At 39.1% G+C, this 21,787-nt stretch overlaps 1 protein-coding gene across 1 annotated transcript in view; it reads right to left on the reverse strand.

The window, feature by feature from the left end:
* Positions 1–1,353: 1,353 nt before the first annotated feature.
* Positions 1,354–21,787, reverse strand: part of LOC118424100 (tubulin polyglutamylase TTLL4-like) — a 21,023-nt gene continuing 589 nt past the window's right edge. The window contains exons 2-19 of the mRNA XM_035832591.1: positions 14,672–16,170; positions 14,381–14,521; positions 13,700–13,791; positions 12,512–12,656; positions 11,978–12,093; positions 11,657–11,767; positions 10,117–10,193; positions 9,697–9,891; positions 9,490–9,572; positions 9,110–9,238; positions 8,659–8,781; positions 8,300–8,398; positions 7,739–7,873; positions 6,888–7,110; positions 5,699–5,909; positions 5,265–5,403; positions 4,786–4,984; positions 1,354–3,632 (exon numbers count right to left, since the gene is read on the reverse strand). Of these exons, the coding sequence (XP_035688484.1) occupies positions 4,813–4,984; positions 5,265–5,403; positions 5,699–5,909; positions 6,888–7,110; positions 7,739–7,873; positions 8,300–8,398; positions 8,659–8,781; positions 9,110–9,238; positions 9,490–9,572; positions 9,697–9,891; positions 10,117–10,193; positions 11,657–11,767; positions 11,978–12,093; positions 12,512–12,656; positions 13,700–13,791; positions 14,381–14,521; positions 14,672–15,969 (3,489 nt within the window). The 5' untranslated portion in view covers positions 15,970–16,170 and the 3' untranslated portion in view covers positions 1,354–3,632; positions 4,786–4,812. The remainder of the gene's footprint in view (positions 3,633–4,785; positions 4,985–5,264; positions 5,404–5,698; positions 5,910–6,887; positions 7,111–7,738; positions 7,874–8,299; positions 8,399–8,658; positions 8,782–9,109; positions 9,239–9,489; positions 9,573–9,696; positions 9,892–10,116; positions 10,194–11,656; positions 11,768–11,977; positions 12,094–12,511; positions 12,657–13,699; positions 13,792–14,380; positions 14,522–14,671; positions 16,171–21,787) is intronic.

The following is a 21,787-nucleotide window of genomic DNA, read 5'->3' on the forward strand; positions in this document are numbered from 1 at the left end:
ATATATATATATATATATATATATATATATATATATATATATATATATATAGTCTTTGGGTGATGTCCCAGCTTGTAAAATAAAAGCTCAGTGAAATTGTACCGACTGCTTGGAATATTCTGCTTCTTTCAACCTCATATTATGGACACTGACTAATAAAAGATCCTACAGTTAAGTACTGTAGTAACGTAATACTGACTGCAATGATAATTATGTATATGATCACATTCAGTTCATGCAGATAAACTGGTGAATCCTTTCTTCAAGTTTGATTCCAGATGCAGCATATTAACACTACCTACCTACCTACCTAGTCCCTTGACCTCCAGGCCATTGGGGGGACAAGGTAGCATAAACGCTGTGAGAAATCAATTTGGAACAGGTTTGGTTTCCTTGAACTCATTAATTTAGGCAATGTAAAAGATGTCAGCAAAGTGTGTTATGAAAATAAGTCAACCTTTATTGACCAACAGTACCAAAACAAAGTCAAATGACAAAACATGACTTACATTGACTTATATTGGCTGTATCCAGAACAAAAAGAAACAATCAGTAGCATGTCAGTTATAAGTAGTAGAGACAGTAACCATCAGTATGAGATCAGTGAGAAAAATTGTCAGGAAACCATAAGGTACTTGTCAGTTACATTACAGGACTGTTAGTAAAGTTGAATATTACTCAAATGCGACAGTCAATAGCTAATATATTACTGACAGTTACATTTCAGTCCTGGTAGTTTGCTTTAAAGAGAAATAAGTTATGGAAAAGGTAGTGACAAATTTTTGCTTAGATATGTGGTCTTTTCCATTTAACCTTTTCTTTGATGTATAGGCAGCTTTATTACATTGTGTAATGACTAAGTGTACAAATCTATGTTTTAAGCTACTTTGGTAATAAAATTTGCTTCAACTTTCTTCCAACCAGTCTTACCCATTTTCTAGAATTATTACTGTTATCTTGAATATTCCTATTCATGAAATTCTGAAGAGGATTCAGCTAGCTTAACGCGTGGGACCGAGCGCTAGGGAGACCTATATCCGTTGTTTTTTAAAACAGGATATTTAGGCATGTGGTAATTTTAAATCAATACTGGTATGTGGACATAATGCAATTTGAAACCAAAGTCCGTCGATTTGATATCCCCAAGTACCTTGTTTTTAAAAGCAACGGATATAGGTCAACCAATGGATAAAGGCGAACTAGCGTTACCAATTTTCCACACAAGATATCCATTACTGTAAACTGTTGGTGTTGCATATAGGAATCTATGAATTATATTTTCAGTATTCTATTTCAAACAAAAAACATGCAGAAAGTCTATACTCAAACATTAATAAATGTTGGTTACTGTTCAAATAGCACCATCTTCGTCTCAAACTTTAACCATTTCACAAAACAAACAACATTGCACTCAACTTCAAACAGAAAACCAGTGCAAAACAATACAGAAAGGAAACATTACAAGTCAGAATAATATTTTTCTCAGTTGAGTACAGTAAATATTCTTCATTCAAAGTTTTTACATTATTAGATTTTCAAATAAGATTGTTGTCAGTGAAGTATATTTGCTTATTAATAACATTAAAAGCTGTTTACCACAGTAAACAATATTAAATCACACATAGCTCTCTGTATAAAACACAGAGACAGATAGAACCATTTTCCCACGGGGAATGAAAGTTAACTTTTTTGCAACAGAATTTTTCCCACATCTCAAACATTCCAACAATTTTCTGACATGCAAAGAAGTTAATTAGCGATTGTACCTTGACAAGAGAATATTGATGATCAGTGTAGCCCAAAGATTCTTTGTCTGAATTTAACCACAGAGGATACAGTGGAAGAAATGGCATTCCTTAAGACATTGATGGTGTGGCAATAAGAGTCTGGAAGACATTATAGAGACATTAACTATACCTGTTAGAAGTGAACATCTTAAAAATGTGACACTATTTCTGAAACAAGACACAGATATATACTATCTCTAATATAGAACTACTAGAACTTGCTTCAGCCATAATATCTTCTGATGAACAGCATTGAAAAATTCAAAGGGAAACAAGCAAACAATGAATATCATTTCATTCATACAGCAAAGTCTAAATACATGATAATGTAATTTTAGAACTCTACAGGAACTACAGCCAATAGACATTAAGGCACAAGTGATGTTGTTCATTTTTGGCAACTAATGCAAAGATAGCAGGTCAGTTACTGTAACAGTTGTCACATAATACTCTATGTGCATTGTGCTTTTTGGTCCGGTATCTGTCTACATCATTTTTACAATATCTGGGAAAAATTCAACATCAAGAATGCTCTATTTCAATAAAATGTACAATATATTCTAATCTACAATTTCAACATGTTGTTAAGATCTATATAAAGATTAATCTTTAAAACACTGCTTTTTTTACATTCTCATATTGCCTCAAACCCAAGTATGATTTCCCTGAGACTCCATTTCTTAAGACTAAGAGGTGTTGGGATAAGGTGTAAGTCTTACAGCATGGGTTGGGAAAATCCCTACCAAGATGAGCAAATATCCACTTAGATTAATACCCAAGAAACAAGATTCATGGCAAAAGTGTGGCCTGAAAACACATACATTTGATTGCTGTATCAATGCTTTTATAATTGTAAATATACTCAGTGGTTTGAAAGAAAAATGGTATTTTGTGTCATGATGTTTGTCACATCTTGGCAGAGATCTTTCACATTATTTGTCTTGAAAATTTGTGATTGCCACGTTTAGTTACTTCCTACCCTTTGCCTATTTCCTAGGGTATTACTGAATCTCCCCTCCTGATATCTGTCCTACCTCTCCTCTAGAATCTGCAGGGTCCAGTAATGGTTTGTCCCTACTACAAGTACTGCAAGGATTGTGACTTTTACAAGCCAAATGACTGTACATATGGTATGTAAACGCTGATATGGCATAGGTGAAAGTGAACAAAAATTAAATTACATGATCCAGAAATTTTATTTGCTTATACATCATGTATAATGAGAGAAAATTTCTCTATATATTTTGATTAAGTAAGATGCTACCACTTGCTTCCATTAGTACAAGTGAAAGTATTCTGAAGAAAAACTGAATACATGTTTCATCTACATTATCTTGTATATGTAAATCATATAAAGTAAATTTAAAAATAACTTCCTGACATTAGCTAATCAGTAGGAAGCAGGTTTGGTTTAAAAAAAAAATTAACATGGAATGTTGGTAAATTCTGGATCACAGTAGATATAGGTGTCTTATTATAAATATGACAGTGTTCTAAACTAAAGAAATAAAAATGGTTGTCAAGAAAAAAAAAAATTAGTATCAGTCTTACAGCAAGTAGTGGGCTTGGGTTTCCGTCAACAAATTAAAAGGATACTCAACATCTTGTTCTATGGCATGGCATTGCATATTTCTATAGTGTATAGCTACATCCATAGAACAACACTGTTGTATCCCTATCGTGAATAGCACCAGTTTTCTAGTGGTCTTTGCTTCACAGGCAGCAGTCACAGCTGTGTTGGAAGCACAGAGTCTTTGGTTCAAGGATGCTGCCCAGCTGATGAGCAGGCATGAGCCTCTTCTTCACTTTCTTCTGGAAGACTGGTGCAGGCGGACCTGTCAGATCCTACACAGGATAAAACATACTGTTAGCTCATCACTAGTACAGGCCTTTGACAAACAAAACTAATAGTAGCACTGCTAAAATGTGTGGTCTAACTAGGATGAACCCGCTTGACAGAGCCGCTTGGAAATGTGGTGTGAAGACTAGCCCAGGGTTGTAGCCAGCCTGAAATCATTTTCCGTCCCCTCAATTTTGCATCCGAAAGAACAAGACGTCGAGCCAAAGGCATGACGTTCCTAAGGGGATCTGGCGGCAAATTTTGAAATCTAGACCCTTTAAAACCCCATTTCCTGCATTTTGAGGTGTAGATTTTGCTGGTAGACTAAGCTGTTCATCTGTGTTGGTGAAAAATTATGCAAGAAGACAGTTTTTTATACCTTTACTGACTTAACTTAGAGATTTTTGTCAATCACAGAGGACGGAATGGGCAAAACTTTTTTCTGTCCCCAGCTGCGAAATTCCTTCAAAGGACGGAAGGACGGGTGCTAGCTACAACCCTGGACTAGCCTACTGCTGCCTACCTGTGCCAGCAGCAGCAGTATGATCAAATACTGGATAGTAGTAGTGGTAGCACTGACATTTAGTTTGTGTGTAACATGGCAATGAAATGGCATAAAGATCCTACCCTATAGAACAGTCTGTGGCATCGTGATCAATAATTTGTACTGCACGGCTATCGTAAATCTGATAACACTGAAGGTGTTCATCTATACAATCTCTCGTTCAATTTTTTCAAATCTTGTGGTGTACATGAAAATCTCTGTGCTTCTATGTGATGTGCTTTAGAACAGGTGAAGGACTCCCTAAGAATGGTGAGTGGCCTAATATCAAACCTACTATAGCTGCCAAGTCAAAATATTGCAAAAGAGGACGAAAGAGATTTGGCAGCTATAATAGGTTTGGATACCCAGCTGAATAGAGGTGGGATCTTTCGTCTTCCACTGTCTTCGAAAAAGGAGTCGAACCCAATAACCCAGGATCTAGAGTTAGCTTTTACTGGTTTTAGACTAGAGTAGACACTTGTGATTTTGTATCTTACACTGTTTGAATCTTTTATGTTAACTGCAATTAGCCCACGGGCAAGAATTTGCAATAAACTTGATTTATTTATTAACAGGAAGGTCCCACTTAAAAGTAGGGGTGGTTAGGTAGTCACCTGGAGGGGAGGTAGGACTGGTAATTGTCAACTTGTGGCCGAGGCACTGCGCTCGTCCCCCTCATCGAGTGGTTTGTCCTGCAGGGAGATCTTGGTCATGGAGAGGGAAGCCACCGTACCGGAGGAGGGGGCGGGCTTCTTGTTGCCCTTTGACCCTTTGTGACCCTTCTTTTTGATTCTCGGTAGCCCTGCCATTGCACTGTGCGTATACAAGAAAAAATTTAACCATCTATTAGTGACTTACAAATATATGCATGGACTGCATTTGAGAACATGACATTGTGTAGGTACATTCCACGAGAAGCAGCTTTTGATTTTGAACAAACTTGCACACACATGAAACAAACAAATTAACCTAAAACGATATCAGATTCTCTATATTCTGAGGGAAAAAAATTGTCAGATCTTATTTCAGTTTATCATAAATCTGGCAGGTCTAAATCATTGAGTGTACTATAAAAAATATGACTTCTGCTTACCCATGAGTCAATGGGGCACTGATAGATCTCTGGTCCCGAGAGATGCGTACAAACTTGGGCGGGGCCCACTGGTGGGCGGGGTTTGTTGTCGTGCCAACGTGCAGGCTATGCTGACAGAAGGCATCTAGCATCCCTATTCCTGAATTAAATACGAGGGGAAGAAACATTTAGCTAACAAAGCAAGACATTCTATGAAGGGATTGCAATGGCCAAACTGCACAACATCTCTGTTACATGTACATGCACCCTCATACCTAGATACAAGTGACCATCTAAACCTCTACATAAGGACATAAGGACCATTTGGCCATTTATATGACAACTTTTTAGGTGGATCTATAGATAACTTCTAAGTTTTCATTGTACCCTTTTGAAAGTGTATTCATCTTCATGCATTCCAGAAGGCCAATCAGAATCAACAATGCAATCCTCACCTCTGGAGTGCTGGCGATGGTACCTGCGCACCCATTCGTCCATCAGGATGTTGTAGTACCTGGGCTGCTCGAAGAAGCGGTGGTACTTGTTGGAGGTGGGGGAGGGAAAGATGCGCTCGTACATCCCGCGCCGGTTGAACTCGTCTTCGGTCTCAATCAGCATGCGGACGTCATCAGGGGTCAGAGTGTCCGTGATGGTCATCCGCAGTTGCTGGAATAAAGATAGCCAATTGCATGTCCAGTGCTCGAAATACTTTTTTCAGCCAGGTTGTCCAAGTGGCAACCTGAGTCAAAAGCCAGGTTGCGCCATCAACATTTCAGGTTGTCCCACTTTCAAGTTAATCAGCTACTTATCCATTATCTTTTCCTCCAGTTATATGTAACTATGTAATATGTTTATGTTATCAAAAAATTAATACCAAAGCTTATCCACGTAGGTGGGGGAAAAGCAGTGCTCCAAGTCGAACTGCAAAATTTCAGGTTGAGCAGTGTGCAACCTGGGTTTAAAATTAAGTTGCGCCAAGCAAAATGAGGTTGCATTTTCAAGTGGGCAAGTGGGTATTTCGAGCCCTGATGTCAGTAAATCTGTTTGACTGATTGTGTTTGCTACATATGTATCCAGTACCCGTCCTTCCATCCTGGGATGGAAATTTGCTGCTTGTAATGGACAAGAATCTGACATTACCAAAAAATGTATTTTCGGAAGCTTAAGATGATTTAACAACAAAAATTAACAACATATGATCCCAAACAATGAATGGGACGGAAAATTTTTTAGATACCCCTGATTTGCAATAATGTATACATTACTAGTTGTATACATGAATCAATAAAAGATCCAGTCAAAGGGATAATCCAATATGTCCTAATCTGTATATTCATTAACCATCAATATGATCATGACTTTGCATATGACATCATCAAGTAAGTCATAAGGAAACGCAGTATCACACAGTCTTGCACCATCATTGCCACATTATGCGAATCAATAAAAAGTTTCTACAACTGCTACCCATTTTGTTTGCAATGCCATGTTTCCCCCTGTAAACATGATTTTCATTTGATTCATTACATCTGATAAACTCCAAATGTCTTCCTCCTCCTTCTATCAAAACACAACAACTCCCTTTACAAAATCATTGGAGAATTGTCAAGATTTTCTCATCACAATAATGGTTTCTGGTATTACCTCATCAATGTACTTCTGCACAAAGAAAGCGTGTTTGGCCTTCTCGTCTGGCGCGAGGTCCGTGCTCTGGTGGCGTTTGTCCGTGCTGAAGGTCTGGGAAGCGTTGACGTTGTTTGCTGCCATGACGACCGTCTTGTCAGGAATCTGGAATCCCGCCAGGTTCATCAGGTCGCGGATCATCTGACCTTTGATGTTCACATCCAGCGGTGAGTTGGAGTGGAGACTGGGAATCACAAAACAAAACAAAACAATAATATTAGTTTTAACTTCAAAGTTCATCTGTGTTGGTAGAAGTCATTATTGGACTAGTTAAACTGGTTAAACTAGTTAAATTAGTTAAATCTAACACAAAATTGGACTCACCCAAATCTTCATTCCTTAACAAAGACAGGATCTGTTCAGTCGAAAATTTGGGTGAGTCCATTATTTGTGTTGGATATTACAGTTTAACTACTAGTACTCCAATAATAATATTAGTTGACAGGAAATTCTAAACTAGCTTCTTTGACTTTCAATTGTGCAATATTGCATTACAAAAACTATAGTTGCTCATACATCTGTAACAGATGCTTATTGGTGGTGCCCATCTCCATTTCTGTAGCCCTTGGGCCACACAATCATGAAGGCCACTATAGCAGGGGGCTAGTCTGGTAGTGATGTGTGTTTAACTACCATTACTCTTCCTCAGACAAAGCAGCATGTACCATTTTTAAAGTATGACACGGCTGGGATTGAACTTACGACCTCCCACAAACACCCTACCTACTCTATATTGGATAAGACAAGTAGAATTGATATCTGGAAGTTATGAAGTCTTCAACAGCATGTTAAAGATGAAATAAATCACTAACCTTGGGGAGATGTTGACCTCTAAAATCCAAGGCTTCAGGTCTGAGTCCAGCATGATGTCGAAGCCGAACAGTTCGTTCACACAGTAGCGCCGCCGCACGTTGGCTTTCACCAGACTGTTTACTGCAGATTCACAACTTTGGGAAACAAAAAATAAAAGTTAGGACAAAATACATGTATACTGAAAGCTCACAACTAGACCTGGGTATCAGTACAGTGTACCGGTACAAAACCGTTTTTCTTATTGGACCAGTCCAGAAAAACCGGACCTGAAAGAAATAGGTGGACCGGATGTTGGACCAATTAGAAAATTAACAGATTATTTATCAGACATTCACACGTTTTGGCGCTTGCAGGTGGAAGATAATAACAAGAGTGAAGTAAAGTAGAGTTTATTGTAATTTCTACCAAGTTTTACAGCCAATCGTGCAGGTGCAGTTAGCGTTGGACCTGAATTTTCTGTACCAGTACCCACCCCTACTCACAACTATATTATGAAAAGGAAAATCATTTACTGTGCAATTTTTCAAACACTCATGATTCTATCAATTAAGCAGTCTTACCAGATGATTGTTTTGATGACTAGATCCTTGATCTGCTCCCATATATGGTCAGTGTTGATGCCTCCCCGCTGCAGGTATCTCCACAGGGCCTGAAGACCCCTGGAACAAACACAAGAGACATGTAGTGACCAGGATGCAAACTGCAGGTACCTTGTGGTCGAGTGGTCCACATATTTTTCATATGAAAGTTTTTCTTATGATACAGGTCATATCATTTAACATCTTACAATATTTCAAGACATATAAAATTTAGGATTCTGAATATCTCCAAGTTCAAATACTGATCATAAGTACACATTATATCCTAGAGGATTTTATTTCAAAATTCCACATATTTTTCATATAATGATTTTTCTCACCACTTGTGTCCCTCACATCTGTCCTTGTCGCTGTTTGGCGTGAACTCAGCGTTCCGTTTGTTCACACTGTAGTTAGTCAGGTGCATGAAACGGTTGGACAAGCTCTTCATGGAGAAGGAATACCTGGGACAAAATAACCACAGCTATTACAAAGAGATCCATGCTGCATAACATTTCAAAACTTTGAAATTCTTTATGTGAAGACAAACTTTAAGCCATGACCATGGTTTCAAAAGCACAGGAACCAAAGTCACTGAAAAGTATGCGTATATATTTACTGTACATATCCTTGATGTAACTTTAATGTTATACACATGAACATACTAGCAAAAGGGCTATACCACGCCAAACATATATGTGTGTCCTTTTAATTCAGCAGCATTTTTTATACACATAACGCGGGTTATTGTACATTTTCCTTTGCTAGGCTGGCGAACGGAGTGACACATACTTGCAGGTAGCGAATCTCACGAGCCCGTCTTGGAACAGGTACACACGGAGGGGGTCGTATGAGGTCACATACACGTACAACCGCAGGTCAAACTTACTGCCATTGATGAGGTAGGGACGGGACAAGTATCTGAAAAGGTAAAGAGACAGTTAGCAAGATGCTTTTAGCATTTAAAACGTAGTACCTAAAGGTACTCTCGTGAAATTAGTACCCAGCTCTTACTATTGTTTGAACACATTTAAACAACTGGGTTGTATATTCACAAATTTGCTTAACATTCAACAGCAAAAAACTTCCCCAACTTAGTAATAGACTAGGTGTTGAGTAGTAGAATCTATATAAAGGCTAAATATTCGTGCTTTCTTTCAGTTTTCTCTTACCTCTGCACAATGACTGGCCTTTTCCTAGGAACCTGGTTCCACTTGTGGATTACTTTGATACCAATACCTCTAGCTGACGCAGGCTAGAAAAAAGAAAAGCAGAAAATGCTATAGCCCAGAAGTAATACAGTAACATCAAAATCACTTACTAGATCATATACATGTACATAGACATACAAAACACTAAGTATCAGCTTCCGAACTCACCGGCTTGATGATCCACTTCTGCTTGGTGCCGCCATCTTCCCATGTCCTCTTCAGCTGTTTGAAGTCAGAGGGCAGCACAAAGGTCAACGGGAAGAAGTTGAAATCCTTCTTCCCATAATGCACCTGCATGCGGGACAGATTCCGCCACAGTCGGTCCTTGCGTCCGATTTGGAACGTCCCGGGGAAGTGGTTTACCTGAAGGTGAAGGATTGGTTTCAAGGTCAAATGAAGTACATAACAATTGTGCTATTGATATCATATTGCCTTGTTCTTACACATTGATTCATTGTATAGTTGCAAGTTTATATTCTGAAATTGATTATGATTGAATGAACAAACCATCAGTTTTAGATGTCAGAAACCTTGAGACACTGTTTCTGTTATGCTGTATCTCATAATACGGAAAACACTGATTCTGACCTTTTGGAATTCTCGAACACTCCGGAATCCGTTAGACTTCATATGTTTGCCCCAGTATCCCAGCCAGTCATTTCCCTCTGTAACAAACAAACAAAATAGTCATTGGTTTTAAATTACAAGCAATGCAAAATTCAACAAAAACATGTCATTCTTTTATGCAGGAAAAAAGAGAACCCAGTGGAATGTACGAAGCAACTGACAGGGATTCAGCTGGTGAAAACTTCACCGCACTATTAAGTAATGTCGTTTGTAACCACATTAGAATGTGCTGAATTTCTCCTAAATGTGTACCTAGTATATGTACAATATTGAAAGCTACAAGCTAAAGAATTTTCAACCAACTGGCTAAAGTGAGCTTACATGTGGTGTCTACAAAGATGGGTTAATTCTTCTATCTATTCTAAAACTAGTCAAATGTGGTACGGATGCCTATGGACCTAGTATATGTACAATATTGAAAGCTACAAGCTAAAGAATTTTCAACCAACTGGCTAAAGTGAGCTTACATGTGGTGTCTACAAAGATGGGTTAATTCTTCTATCTATTCTAAAACTAGTCAAATGTGGTACGGATGCCTATGGACCTAGTATATGTACAATATTGAAAGCTACAAGCTAAAGAATTTTCAACCAACTGGCTAAAGTGAGCTTACATGTGGTGTCTACAAAGATGGGTTAATTCTTCTATCTATTCTAAAACTAGTCAAATGTGGTACGGATGCCTATGCACTGTCAGGTTTTACTTACTTTTACCTTGGTTGGGGGGAAAGCAATGAAAACATTTGAGACAAAGCATAAGAAGCGGTACATCTCTGAAGTAATCTCTGATGATGCACTAGTTTACTGTACAGCTAGCATCACCCACCTCCTCTATACCACTTTTCTGGCTTTAAAGTTTAAGTCAAATGGCTGAAAACATGTCTGTTCTACCCATTAAGGTTTAAAAAGATTTCAACTATGATTTATGAATAACTTGTAGGCAGACTGACTGATGATGGTTACCTAATTACCATAGCTGAATGTATTTGTCTGTTGTCTTTGAAGCCATATTGTACTACAGAGGAGAGTGTTCTGGTTCTGCTGGTAATACTGTAAATGCATTTAAGTTCGCGGGAATTTAATTTTGCGGTAGCGGGAAAAAGGACTTTTCGCGGTGGTTTTAATTTCGCGGTAACACCATAGACTGCAGTCTCATACCATGATAGAAAAATGTTCGCGATGGTTTTAAATTTGCGGTGAAGTGGTCACCGCGAAAACCGCGAACATTAATCCACCGCGAACATTTCTGCATTTACAGTGTATTTCTGAATTCCAAAGCGTAATTGTATCAGCCAGGTGATATTGAACTTGGAAAAGGGAGCAGTTGCATTATAGAGCATTAACCTGCTGGATGTGGTCTTTTAGAAAATAACACTCTCCTCTGGAGTACAGTATGGCTTGAAGCACCTAATCTGCCTAAACCCTACAGTAGTCTATATGCACATTGGTCAGTAGTTTGTCAGTAAGAGATCAGTAATTATGACATGGGTGTCTTGACGTACTTTTGGTTAGTTTGAAGTGCGACCTGCCGAGGACATTCTTCACAACAATAGGAGTGATCGTGCTCAGTCTCCACTTCAGCAGCTTCCTGGTCTCATACGGCAGTGGTGCAACTGCAGAAAAGGAGATGGTAAGACAAACTGCCATGTGAGACCAACATTTAAAAAATGAATGTATTGCATGATATTCCCTTTGCATCCACATGTAGGTATGTGTGCTTGTATAGTAATAGGTAAGATATTCGAGTATAAACACAATTATATAAAAACTTTGCAAGCTTCTGTATGTGAAAAATAAAAAATTGAAGGAGAGTTTTGACTCACTCTTCTCTGCATCCGTGCCAAAGTAGATGACAGGTGAGACATTGGAGAACAGACTGGCTATGAGAGGAGGTTTCATCTCCAATGCTCCCTCTGCAGATGTAGTTCTGTAGGACGACCTGTTTAGGAAGGATAGAAGGTCAAACTCTGGTAAGAGACCATAGCAAACTATAACTGCCACTATAGAAGTGTATAGCAGAGTGGACTCATGATCATTCCTCAAGCTACTGACATCTTGCACGTCCCTCAGCAAGACATCTGGAGCCACAAAAATTGAGTTTTGTTCAGCCTGTCAGCCACTAAGCCTCTAGCCACTGAAGAAGTCGTGCGCAACAAGATCGATTTGGCAGGCTGAATAAAGGTTCAGAAACTTGAACTATGTGGCTCAAAATGTCTTACTGAGGGATGACTGTGGTGAATTAGATGTCGGTTAGCTGAGGAATGATTCCACTCTACTATATACTGCCAGTATAGAAGTGTACAAATGTATATGATTTCCCCATAAATAGTACAAAAGGAATGAAAGTCACTGATCACCTGGTGAGCAGGGCGAGTCTGTCAGCGTCCGACCCTCCCAGGTGACCCTGTTTGTTCTCCTCCCCGACAAGCGCCGGGCGGGCCGAGGCAGTACGCTCCACCAGCGACAGCTGGGAGGCAGAGCTGGAGACTGACAGCACGTCATCTGTAAGGAATGTACAAAACGTAAGCATCAACCTAACGCCCGGTCCCCAACGGCATTAGCCTATGGGGCCCTGCTATCTCATGCCCTATCAGTGGTTATTATGATTGTCGCCACAACAAACAAGCTGTATAGGCTTTTCTTGGGCTTTTTGTTGTCGCAAGCTGTCTCGCAAAGGCCGCTGGGAAGCTATCAGCCAATCACGTTACGTATTACATGGCTCCATCCTCCTACGTCCGATCCCCAACTGCTGACTGCCCATATAAGGGCAAGCTCATTAATATTTATAAGTAGGGCGCTCCCTAACTGGTCTGAGTGCACAAGATAGCAGAGGTAAACACAAAGAGTTTTGACACGACTGTGGTCCCTCTGCGTAGGAGAATGAACATAAGAGACATCCTAGTTTTGTCAAAGTGAGAATCGTGTCAGTTTGTTCTGCTAGTGATAGTTGTCCCTCAAAATGTCCGAAAGTAAAAACAATATCCAATTTTCATCAAGTTGTAAAATTGCCTTCAAATACTATGTGCCTTAATATCTCTTAAGCATTACGACTTGAAGATATTTACGCTGTACAACTATGCCTGTCCCTGGTGCTGAATTATCAGTATGCTTATAACAGCTGATATCAAACAGTAGAGTAGACACCGGCAATGCCTCAAGACCATTTTGGTATCACAGTGTTGAGCAATTGTTACTTAACAAGCCTGTAATATGTATATACAGCAATTTACAATGTCTTTGAAAATTTTGTAACAAAAGTTTAAAAAGTCTTAAAGTTGTGACAACCTACCAGTATCTTTCCTGGCATCTAAGCATGTGGTATATACAGAGAAATAAACCCTTTAGTACAGATAGGGCTGTCTTGAAGTTATAGATTTCAGTAAATCAATATCATAATAACCTATATATCAGAAACTTCCATTTCATCTTTAAGACATCATTAAATGGCAAGAAATCACCTTGGTAACACATCATCATTAGTATAGACTTTTCTGGTACCAAACCATATTTCATGGGTGTGGCACGGGGTTGCTATGGCTACTTACCATCGTCTGACCCAACATCATCGTTGATGTCATCGATCATGTCCTCTTCATCGTCCACTTCTGTAGAACACCCATCACCTGGCAACCGCTCCCTGGGGAAAACAACAATCGTTCTGTTAGACAATGTAATATAGGTGGTTTTTGTGAGGCCTGTGCGATTTGACTTTCTTTAAAGATATGTCCAATAGACTTTTGGTCATTCATATTAGAGATAGTAAAATCTATAATTAGTTTGTCAACTGTTGTCAAAGAACTGCTACCCTCTCAAACAAGAATATCAAACATTTTGATCACTTATGCTCCTCTCATGAAACTTAACTTACTGTTTCCATCTTCAAACTCTTGGCATATACATCCAAGAGACAGCATTAGTTCATCTAACATTTACACTTCAGAACCACACAAGTCTACAAGCAATTGTAGCCTCTACCAGGCTCCACTGGTCACTGGAAAAAGAGTAGAAATTGGCCAAAATACACAGATAACACGCCAGAGTTACTAGTAGCTGGCTGAGGAGTACAGTTCGTGACCTAGGGAGCATGTAGAGAGTCGCCATCTTCAAAAAGTATAAATGTTGCATTTAATATACTATATGAATATAGACTGAGTATATGATACCAATAGGATTTTTTTTGGTGACACTTTACTGGATTTGTCACGACAAACAGATATAACACTTACCCTTCTGGGTCCTCATAGATGGAGTCCTCATTTTCCTCCCCCTCCTCCACATCACTCCACTCATCATCCATGTCATCAGGGTCAAAGGTCACTGGCTCCACCTCCTTCCTAGGTGCAGAGACTGCACCATCCCCAAAATCTCTGTAAATCAACGAGGATGAAAAAGTGTGAAACAGTTTTCATTTTTAGTGTGCGAAATATGTAACAAACTAACATAGTGTTCATCAAAGACTATGCATCATTTCTCTTTAAGGTTAGGAAACGCCTAACTAGAAACTGTACTCTACCCACCTCTCCACATTCTTAGTCCCTGATGTCTTGCCTCCTTGCAAACTTTTCCCAAATGGTGCCTTGTCTTGTTTTGAATTCAGCTGTGAGTTTGGTGCAATCTTAGCCCTTGGTGAACTGTTCACACTGCTTGGCTGTGAGCCCTCTCCCTTCACTCCAATGGTCCCTGAGCTTTGCTTTCTCACAATGTTAGGTTTGGTAGTCTTCGTTTCTACTCCAGTTGTTTTCACGTTAGCAGCACTGGAGTTTACTGGTTTGTTCTTCAAAACGGCAGCGTTTGGACTAACCTTTGGTTTACCATTGGGTGGCAGTGGTGGCTTGGTATTTGCTGTGATACTAGCACTAGTATTGTCTTTGCTGAATGTTGTTCTACTTCTGACAGCATTGAGATTAGCTAGGATGAAGTTTTTCTGTGGGATGGGGTTTGTGTCCATCTTGTTTTTGGTTGCTGGAGAGGGATCAGAATATAACCTCCTCCTTGCATTAGCAGCATTGGACATAGAGGAGGCACCATTGTTTACACTAGAATCTTGTACCCTTCCTTGTGGTGAAGTTCCAGTACTGGAAGACTTGTTGGATAAGGGCGATGTCCTATTGGACTGACTTTGGTTCTCCTTGATAGAAGGAGAATTGGAGCTTTGTAGACCAGAACTAACAAGAGATGTGTTAGAGTTTCGTCTGGAGTTGCCCTTTGAGTTTGGAGAACCAGAGTTGAATTGCTGGCCCGTTTGCGAGCTCCTTCTACTGATGGGCATAGAGCCCTGGGACGATGTTCTAGGACTATTTCCAGCTGATGAGTCTTTACCGCTTGGAGACACGCGGTTAGCTTGTGTTTTTTGACTTGGTGGTTTTGGCTGTAGCTGCATTTTGGCACTGCTGGGGCGTATAAAGGCACCAGAGATAGGTATAACAGCTGGCCTGCCTGGAGTCACCATGTTTGGTGTAGAGTTCGTAGCTTTCATCCCTCTATTGTCTGGACTTGTTGGGTCTTCCAGATCTTTTGCACTGACTGGCCTTGTATAAGGGTTTCCTGATGTCCCCTTTGTTGGTGAGGATTTTGTGTTTGTGTTTGCGTTTGTACCGGCGAGAGAGCCAACCCTGTAGCTGACACCGTTCGGCGGAGCGGCGTTTACTCCTTTTTGCCCCTGAAGTTGTGAGTAATGCACCTTCACTGTGTGGTTCAAGGGGTACTTCAGTAGGGGACGATCTGTTTGTTGTCGCAGGGGCAGCTGTTTCTTCTGGGCGAGCGCCAACTCCGAGAGAGTTTTCTCCAGTCCCGCTTTTCCCGTGATGGCATCCATGGTGTGTATCAGATGAAGCCTACGCAATGGTTAAGTCTGCCATCTTCTATAGTTAAGTCTGCCATCCTCTACATGCAGTTCAGTCCTGAGAAGAATCAACACACTACCACCTGCTCACAGCTGTAGAGATTTGTCGACGCACATCCTTCTGTATTGAAGCCTCACCACAGTGTTATTCAAGGCTGCAACCTACCAACATGACTGGAAATAATAAAAAAAAGAACATCAGAAATAAACTATGACACAGTATGAAGCTTTTTTGCAAAAACGGGTCAGCCAAAAATTTCTCTGCGTTCAACAATTTGTTGTCACCCTGACCGTACCCAGGTAGTACAAACAACTGAGGTCTCCAGGGTGCCTTTATAGTGTTGTGTATGACAATGTGTAGCCGCTAATAGGTTTACTCACGTCGACCAACCCAAACACAAACACTGGATACGGCTCATCACTGGACTCCTGCTTTACAATTATGTAACTCAACCATACGCCTAACGGCTGCAGTCAAACAGCAGGCACAAGTAGCTACTGACAGAGCAAAAAGAACATTCAAGGCCAGTCAACAGGTCTTGGCAAAGAAACTCTTACAATGATGAAGTGAACAATTTGTAACATGGAAAGTTTTCCAATTACAAAAAGTGCAAACTGCAAAAATAGATTGATTCTCCCATACAGGTTAGTTTATCACGAAATATAGTTTCAAATTTTCATAGTTAAGCACTATCATAAAGTGCATTTCATTATCTTTGTACTTTTTTAATGAGCAAAAAAATCTATACAACAAAAGATACACTTACAAAATGTTTCCCTTTTGTGTATTAACATTGCCATAGTGACAAAGGTCTGAAAAGCCAACAGTTTTACTCTTAAGTCTATCGACCAAGGGTTAAGAAGTCTCAAAGTCCAGTTTGTACACACTCACTCAGAACTGTACTTATTGATTTTTAGAAATGTTTGAATAGTATTACAGAACAGATGTTCCCAAATATCGTTACTTTACAACAGGTGTTCCTTATACCAAAGCAGCACAGATTGTATAGGTCTTACTACACCGAAGTACAAGGCTTTGTCTCATATAACAGTGTACAAGGTTGCTTAGACTAAGTCTCCAAGCAGACCCTACGGCGCCTTAAAGATAGTATCAAAGCTGGCCAAGGAGTATACTGTATCCTATAGCCAGCCAAAGGGAGTCAAACAGGCTGGCTTTACTCCTTGGCCAGCTTTGATACTACTGTAAATGCAAAAACTTTCGCGGTAGATTAATGTTTGCGTTTTTCGCGGTGGCCGCTTCACCGCGAACTTAAAACCACCGCGAACATTTTTCCATGGCAGTAAGAAACTACATGGTGCATGGTGCTACCGCGAAATTAAAACCACCGTGAAAAGTTCTTTTTCCCGCTACCGCGAAATAAAATCCCAGCGAACTTACATGTAAATGCATTTACAGTATCTCTAAGGCTCCTTAGGGTCTGCTTAGAGACTACAATGTTGCTACAAGCAAACATAGGATTCTAGGTTCTTGAAACACTTCAGGTGACAGCTGATTGACACGTGTTGACTCAGAATGAGACAAATATCTTACACAGGAGCTAATTCCGGTACTGGCAGTTCATAATGTGTGCACAGTGGTCAATCATTCCTTACAAGTGTGGCAAACAAGTACTAGTGTCAAAACTAGTGAAAACAACTTGCTACACTTGGAGATGTTTGCAAGTCCAATGTGCACAAGCCACAGAAGTATTACAGTGGTGAATTTTTACTTAAGTCTTAAATATTTCTTCATCTCTACAATGCTAATACATTGCAAGTATTGCAAAAGTGAAAAGAATTCCTTGGAACATTTTTTTCTGCTAAAAAATTTTCTAGGCATAAAGACTTAGTGCTAGTAATAGGGGTCACAGTAGAGGATCAGGTCCAGGTCCGGACCTGGACCTGATGACTCATACCAATGGTCCATTTCGCTACAAAGAAATCTGTTTGGTGGAGTATCACACTGGTGTTTTAAAATCCTACAATGCTAACTGCACCTGTGCGATTGACTGTGAAACTTGGTAGATATGACTATAAACTACTTCACTCTAACTTGTAGTCTTGTTATTTTCTTCCACTTGCAAGCGCCAAAATGTGTGAATGCCTGATCATATAATATGTAAATTTCCTAATAGGTCCAACATCCGGTCCACCTAATTTTTTTCAGGTCTGTTTTTTCTGGACCGGTCCAATGATTAAAAAAACGGTTTTGTACCGGTACCCACCCCTACTTGGTAAGCTTTTTACTGTCTAGTACTAAACGCATTGATGATGCAGTTCAAGCATTTAGCACAAATACGTTATCATTGGAAGAAAAAAATGAAGCTCCCCCTTTCTTGTCAATCCTCTATAGGGGGTACATATTGGCTTTTAAACTGTTGCACCATCAAAAAAATTAGGTCAATGCAGTAAGTGGAGAAATCCAACACCATCTTCCATCTAAAGTACCAATCCCTATTTGTTCTCGCAACAACAAGCTCCTAATTTCATCCCTGTGTTATGGTGAAATTTAAACACCTTATTGTATACCCAGGAGTAAAATCATCTTCTTTCATTATAGACACAGTTAACTTTGAATAAAGGAGCAACCTCCTGACTTTTTTGTTGACATCCGGTTGCCAAGACAATTCTTTCAAGTGCCTTTTAAACGTCTGTAGTGGGATAAGAAGTTTGTGTCTAAGTCTTTGTACACGTGTACAAAATCTGTGAACTAGTAATCTCTACAAGTTACAAAAGGACCTTGTAGAACCATTTTTAGTACAGAAATAGGCTGGAATTAGGCTTTATCATACATCCATTTGCCATATATTAGTAACAGTCAGATTTGGCTTTATATGTAGTTTGCTAAATCCAAGACATTTTCTCTTACTTTTATCAGAAGCTATATTGCAATATCTTTGAGTAGAATGGTAACATGTCTGAGGAATTACGTCCGTACTAGACAGCCATATCAGGTACAAACAGAAAAGGCTGTTATCTCTACAATGTTGTCAACATGTACACACAGGTAACTGAATCCTACCTCCACCACCCCCTGCACCAGCCCTGTGTTTGTTTAGTGTTTACCTGTGAGTTACCTGTACAGATGTACAGTACACACAGTGGGTCCATCAGAATGGCGATGTGTTTACTTTGTGCGTTTATCTGTTGATAGTGTCCCAATGACCCAACCCCAAATACATTTCACACATACTGAGTACATCGATATCATTTTCACTTGAAATCTCTGCATATCGTAACCTCCGTCTGACACCTGTAGATAGAGATACTCTTTTCAGAGCAACAGACCTACTGTAAAACCTTATATCTGAAAGGCATTTACATTGAAAGGTCTTCAGAATCAATGTGCATTTTTAAGTCAAAAATAGTAATATCTTTGTTAGTTCGTGAACTTACATGACTGTAACTTATAACCTTATCTTCCTACCATTGGTAACCATGGTGAACCGGAATCTGTGTAAAATAGCCTGGTTGAAAAATAACATGGCTAACAAAACTTCTTTTTAAGAATCTTGGATACAAAAAAAAGGCAAACATGAAGCTTAAAGTATAGTCATTCATAGTAAAAATATACAATTCATTCTAGACTAAATTTTCCTTCAGAAGTGTACGTACATATCAAGTTAAGGTGTAGTCATCTAGACTAATGGTTTAACTATTACAGGTGTGGTATTGTTACATTAAAGAACCTTCAACAATTGACATAATTACCTTTGATATTGGCTATTCGGGTCTTTGTTTGGAAAGCACGCAGAGAGTCTAGCAACAGGACAATTTCAACAATTACGTGGCACAATAATAAATTACAGAGAAAGATACTGTATTCATGCAGCATCTTTTGAAACACCTTTCATTATATAAATTTAGAACATTACTAAATCTATAATATAATTTTGTAGATCTCTTTTTTAAACCATAAAAAGGGGAAGCAGGCTCCATTTTCCTTGTGGACACTTGTTTTGGTACCATGTGGAATTACTGGTACGGTGGTACCTGTACCAGACTTTGCTTGTATCATATATCAGTATAACGTTACATTTAAGAGATGTGCAAATTAGTAAAAGTATCATCATGCCACCAATAAAAAGCCCATCATGAATTGCAACATCAAGTGGCTTTTAGAAATCAAGAACACACTGTTACCCCAGGGGATTTATTCGTGTTTTGTTGGCTTGACAACAGGCCTGTCTCCCCACATATTGTACAGACTCAATCTTCTGTATTGTATCTAGATAACTTGTAATATCACATATACAGGAATGCACATGTATAGACTGCTATTCAGAAAAGAGACAATGATGTATATCGCAGGCACTGGCCTCAAAGAAGCATAATTTATCTCCTTGATACCACCAATTTGTCTTAATGCCTTTTCTATTTTTACAGTGAAGTATAGAACTGTGCAATGTGTGATTTGATATAGCCAATAAAGCCAATGTAAGGTTTTCCCTCTAACCCCTTTCACTGGATATTTGTGGGCCAGTAAGGTTGCTCTAGACATGTACTAGTAGGAAAAAATGCCTACAAGACAAATTATACACCTGAGTGACAAATTCTTTATCTAGTATTTGAAAGATGACACAAAACAAGGGCACATACATTTGTAGCTATAATATAAATGCATTTCAGTTTCTGGCCATTATCTGGTTCCCACAAAAACTGTCAAAATTGAACCACTGTGAACTTTTAATAAATGTATTTACTAGCACAGTAGCAGCAAATATCTGAAACACAACTGAATTACAACTTGTATACAAGTCTGAATATTCCAAGACTAAACATAGTGTCTGACTAGAAAATTATGCATTTATGAAGTTTATACAGTGGGAACAACCTGGATAACATAGCTTCAAAGAGATCAAAGTTGGTTGTTAGTGAAAGTCTAACGTTACTTCAAGCACTTTTAACTTTGCCATTTGGTATTCTGTCAGCATACACTAACAGGTTGAAAAGCCTTTCTTCACAGATTTATGCTGTAAACCCATTAGTAGTGGCCACAATTGACACTTAAGGTTCAAGTCTAATGGGTAAATGTATGTATTTGTACATACACAGATTCTTTTCAAGTCTTTTGCTACAAAGGATTCAAGTGACCATATGTTCCAGTGTGAACCACGAGCACGTAATACTGTGACTTGATTTATGATCCCTTCTGTGTTAAGCCTTACTTTATGTTTGGCTGCAGTAGTGTCAATACAGAAACTCTCTCATTATAAATCATCAGTTTTGAGATTTAAAAGATAACTTTGAATCCAGAACAAAATGTCTCTAGCTCAACAAACTCTGAATTTTTACATATAGCAACTAACAGATTCTTATACTAAGTTATTTTTTTTATAGTAATGTTTTACAAGTATCTCAATCGTAGAAGCACTTTAGAAGTTATGTCCATGTAGTTTATGATATAAAACCAGTCTTGACGGTTCATGTAATTTGGTTTCAAAGCCAGGCACATACTAGTACATGTATCATGTTCAAGGTACAACCGGGGGAAAAAGATTTCTACCTTGAGCATATGATGAATCCAAGGCTTCCAAAGAATTGACCTGTTCTTAAGTTAAAAGTACATGAACCAAAGCTCTACCCCCCACAACACTCATCATATGATCCAGTATACAAAACACTTGAAGCAAGGCAGCCTTGGTTAGTGTATCCTTCAGTGCCTATCACAAAAACGAACCCTATCGCCTTACCTATCAACAATCACAGACACACTGGGCTATATAGTCATGTCTTCTATGTCAATGTTTCTACAGTTTAGCGTTACACATAAATATAAGCTCCACTCTTG

This window comes from Branchiostoma floridae, chromosome 10 (assembly GCF_000003815.2).
Source record: "Branchiostoma floridae strain S238N-H82 chromosome 10, Bfl_VNyyK, whole genome shotgun sequence".
NCBI classification, from domain to species: Eukaryota; Metazoa; Chordata; class Leptocardii; order Amphioxiformes; family Branchiostomatidae; genus Branchiostoma; species Branchiostoma floridae.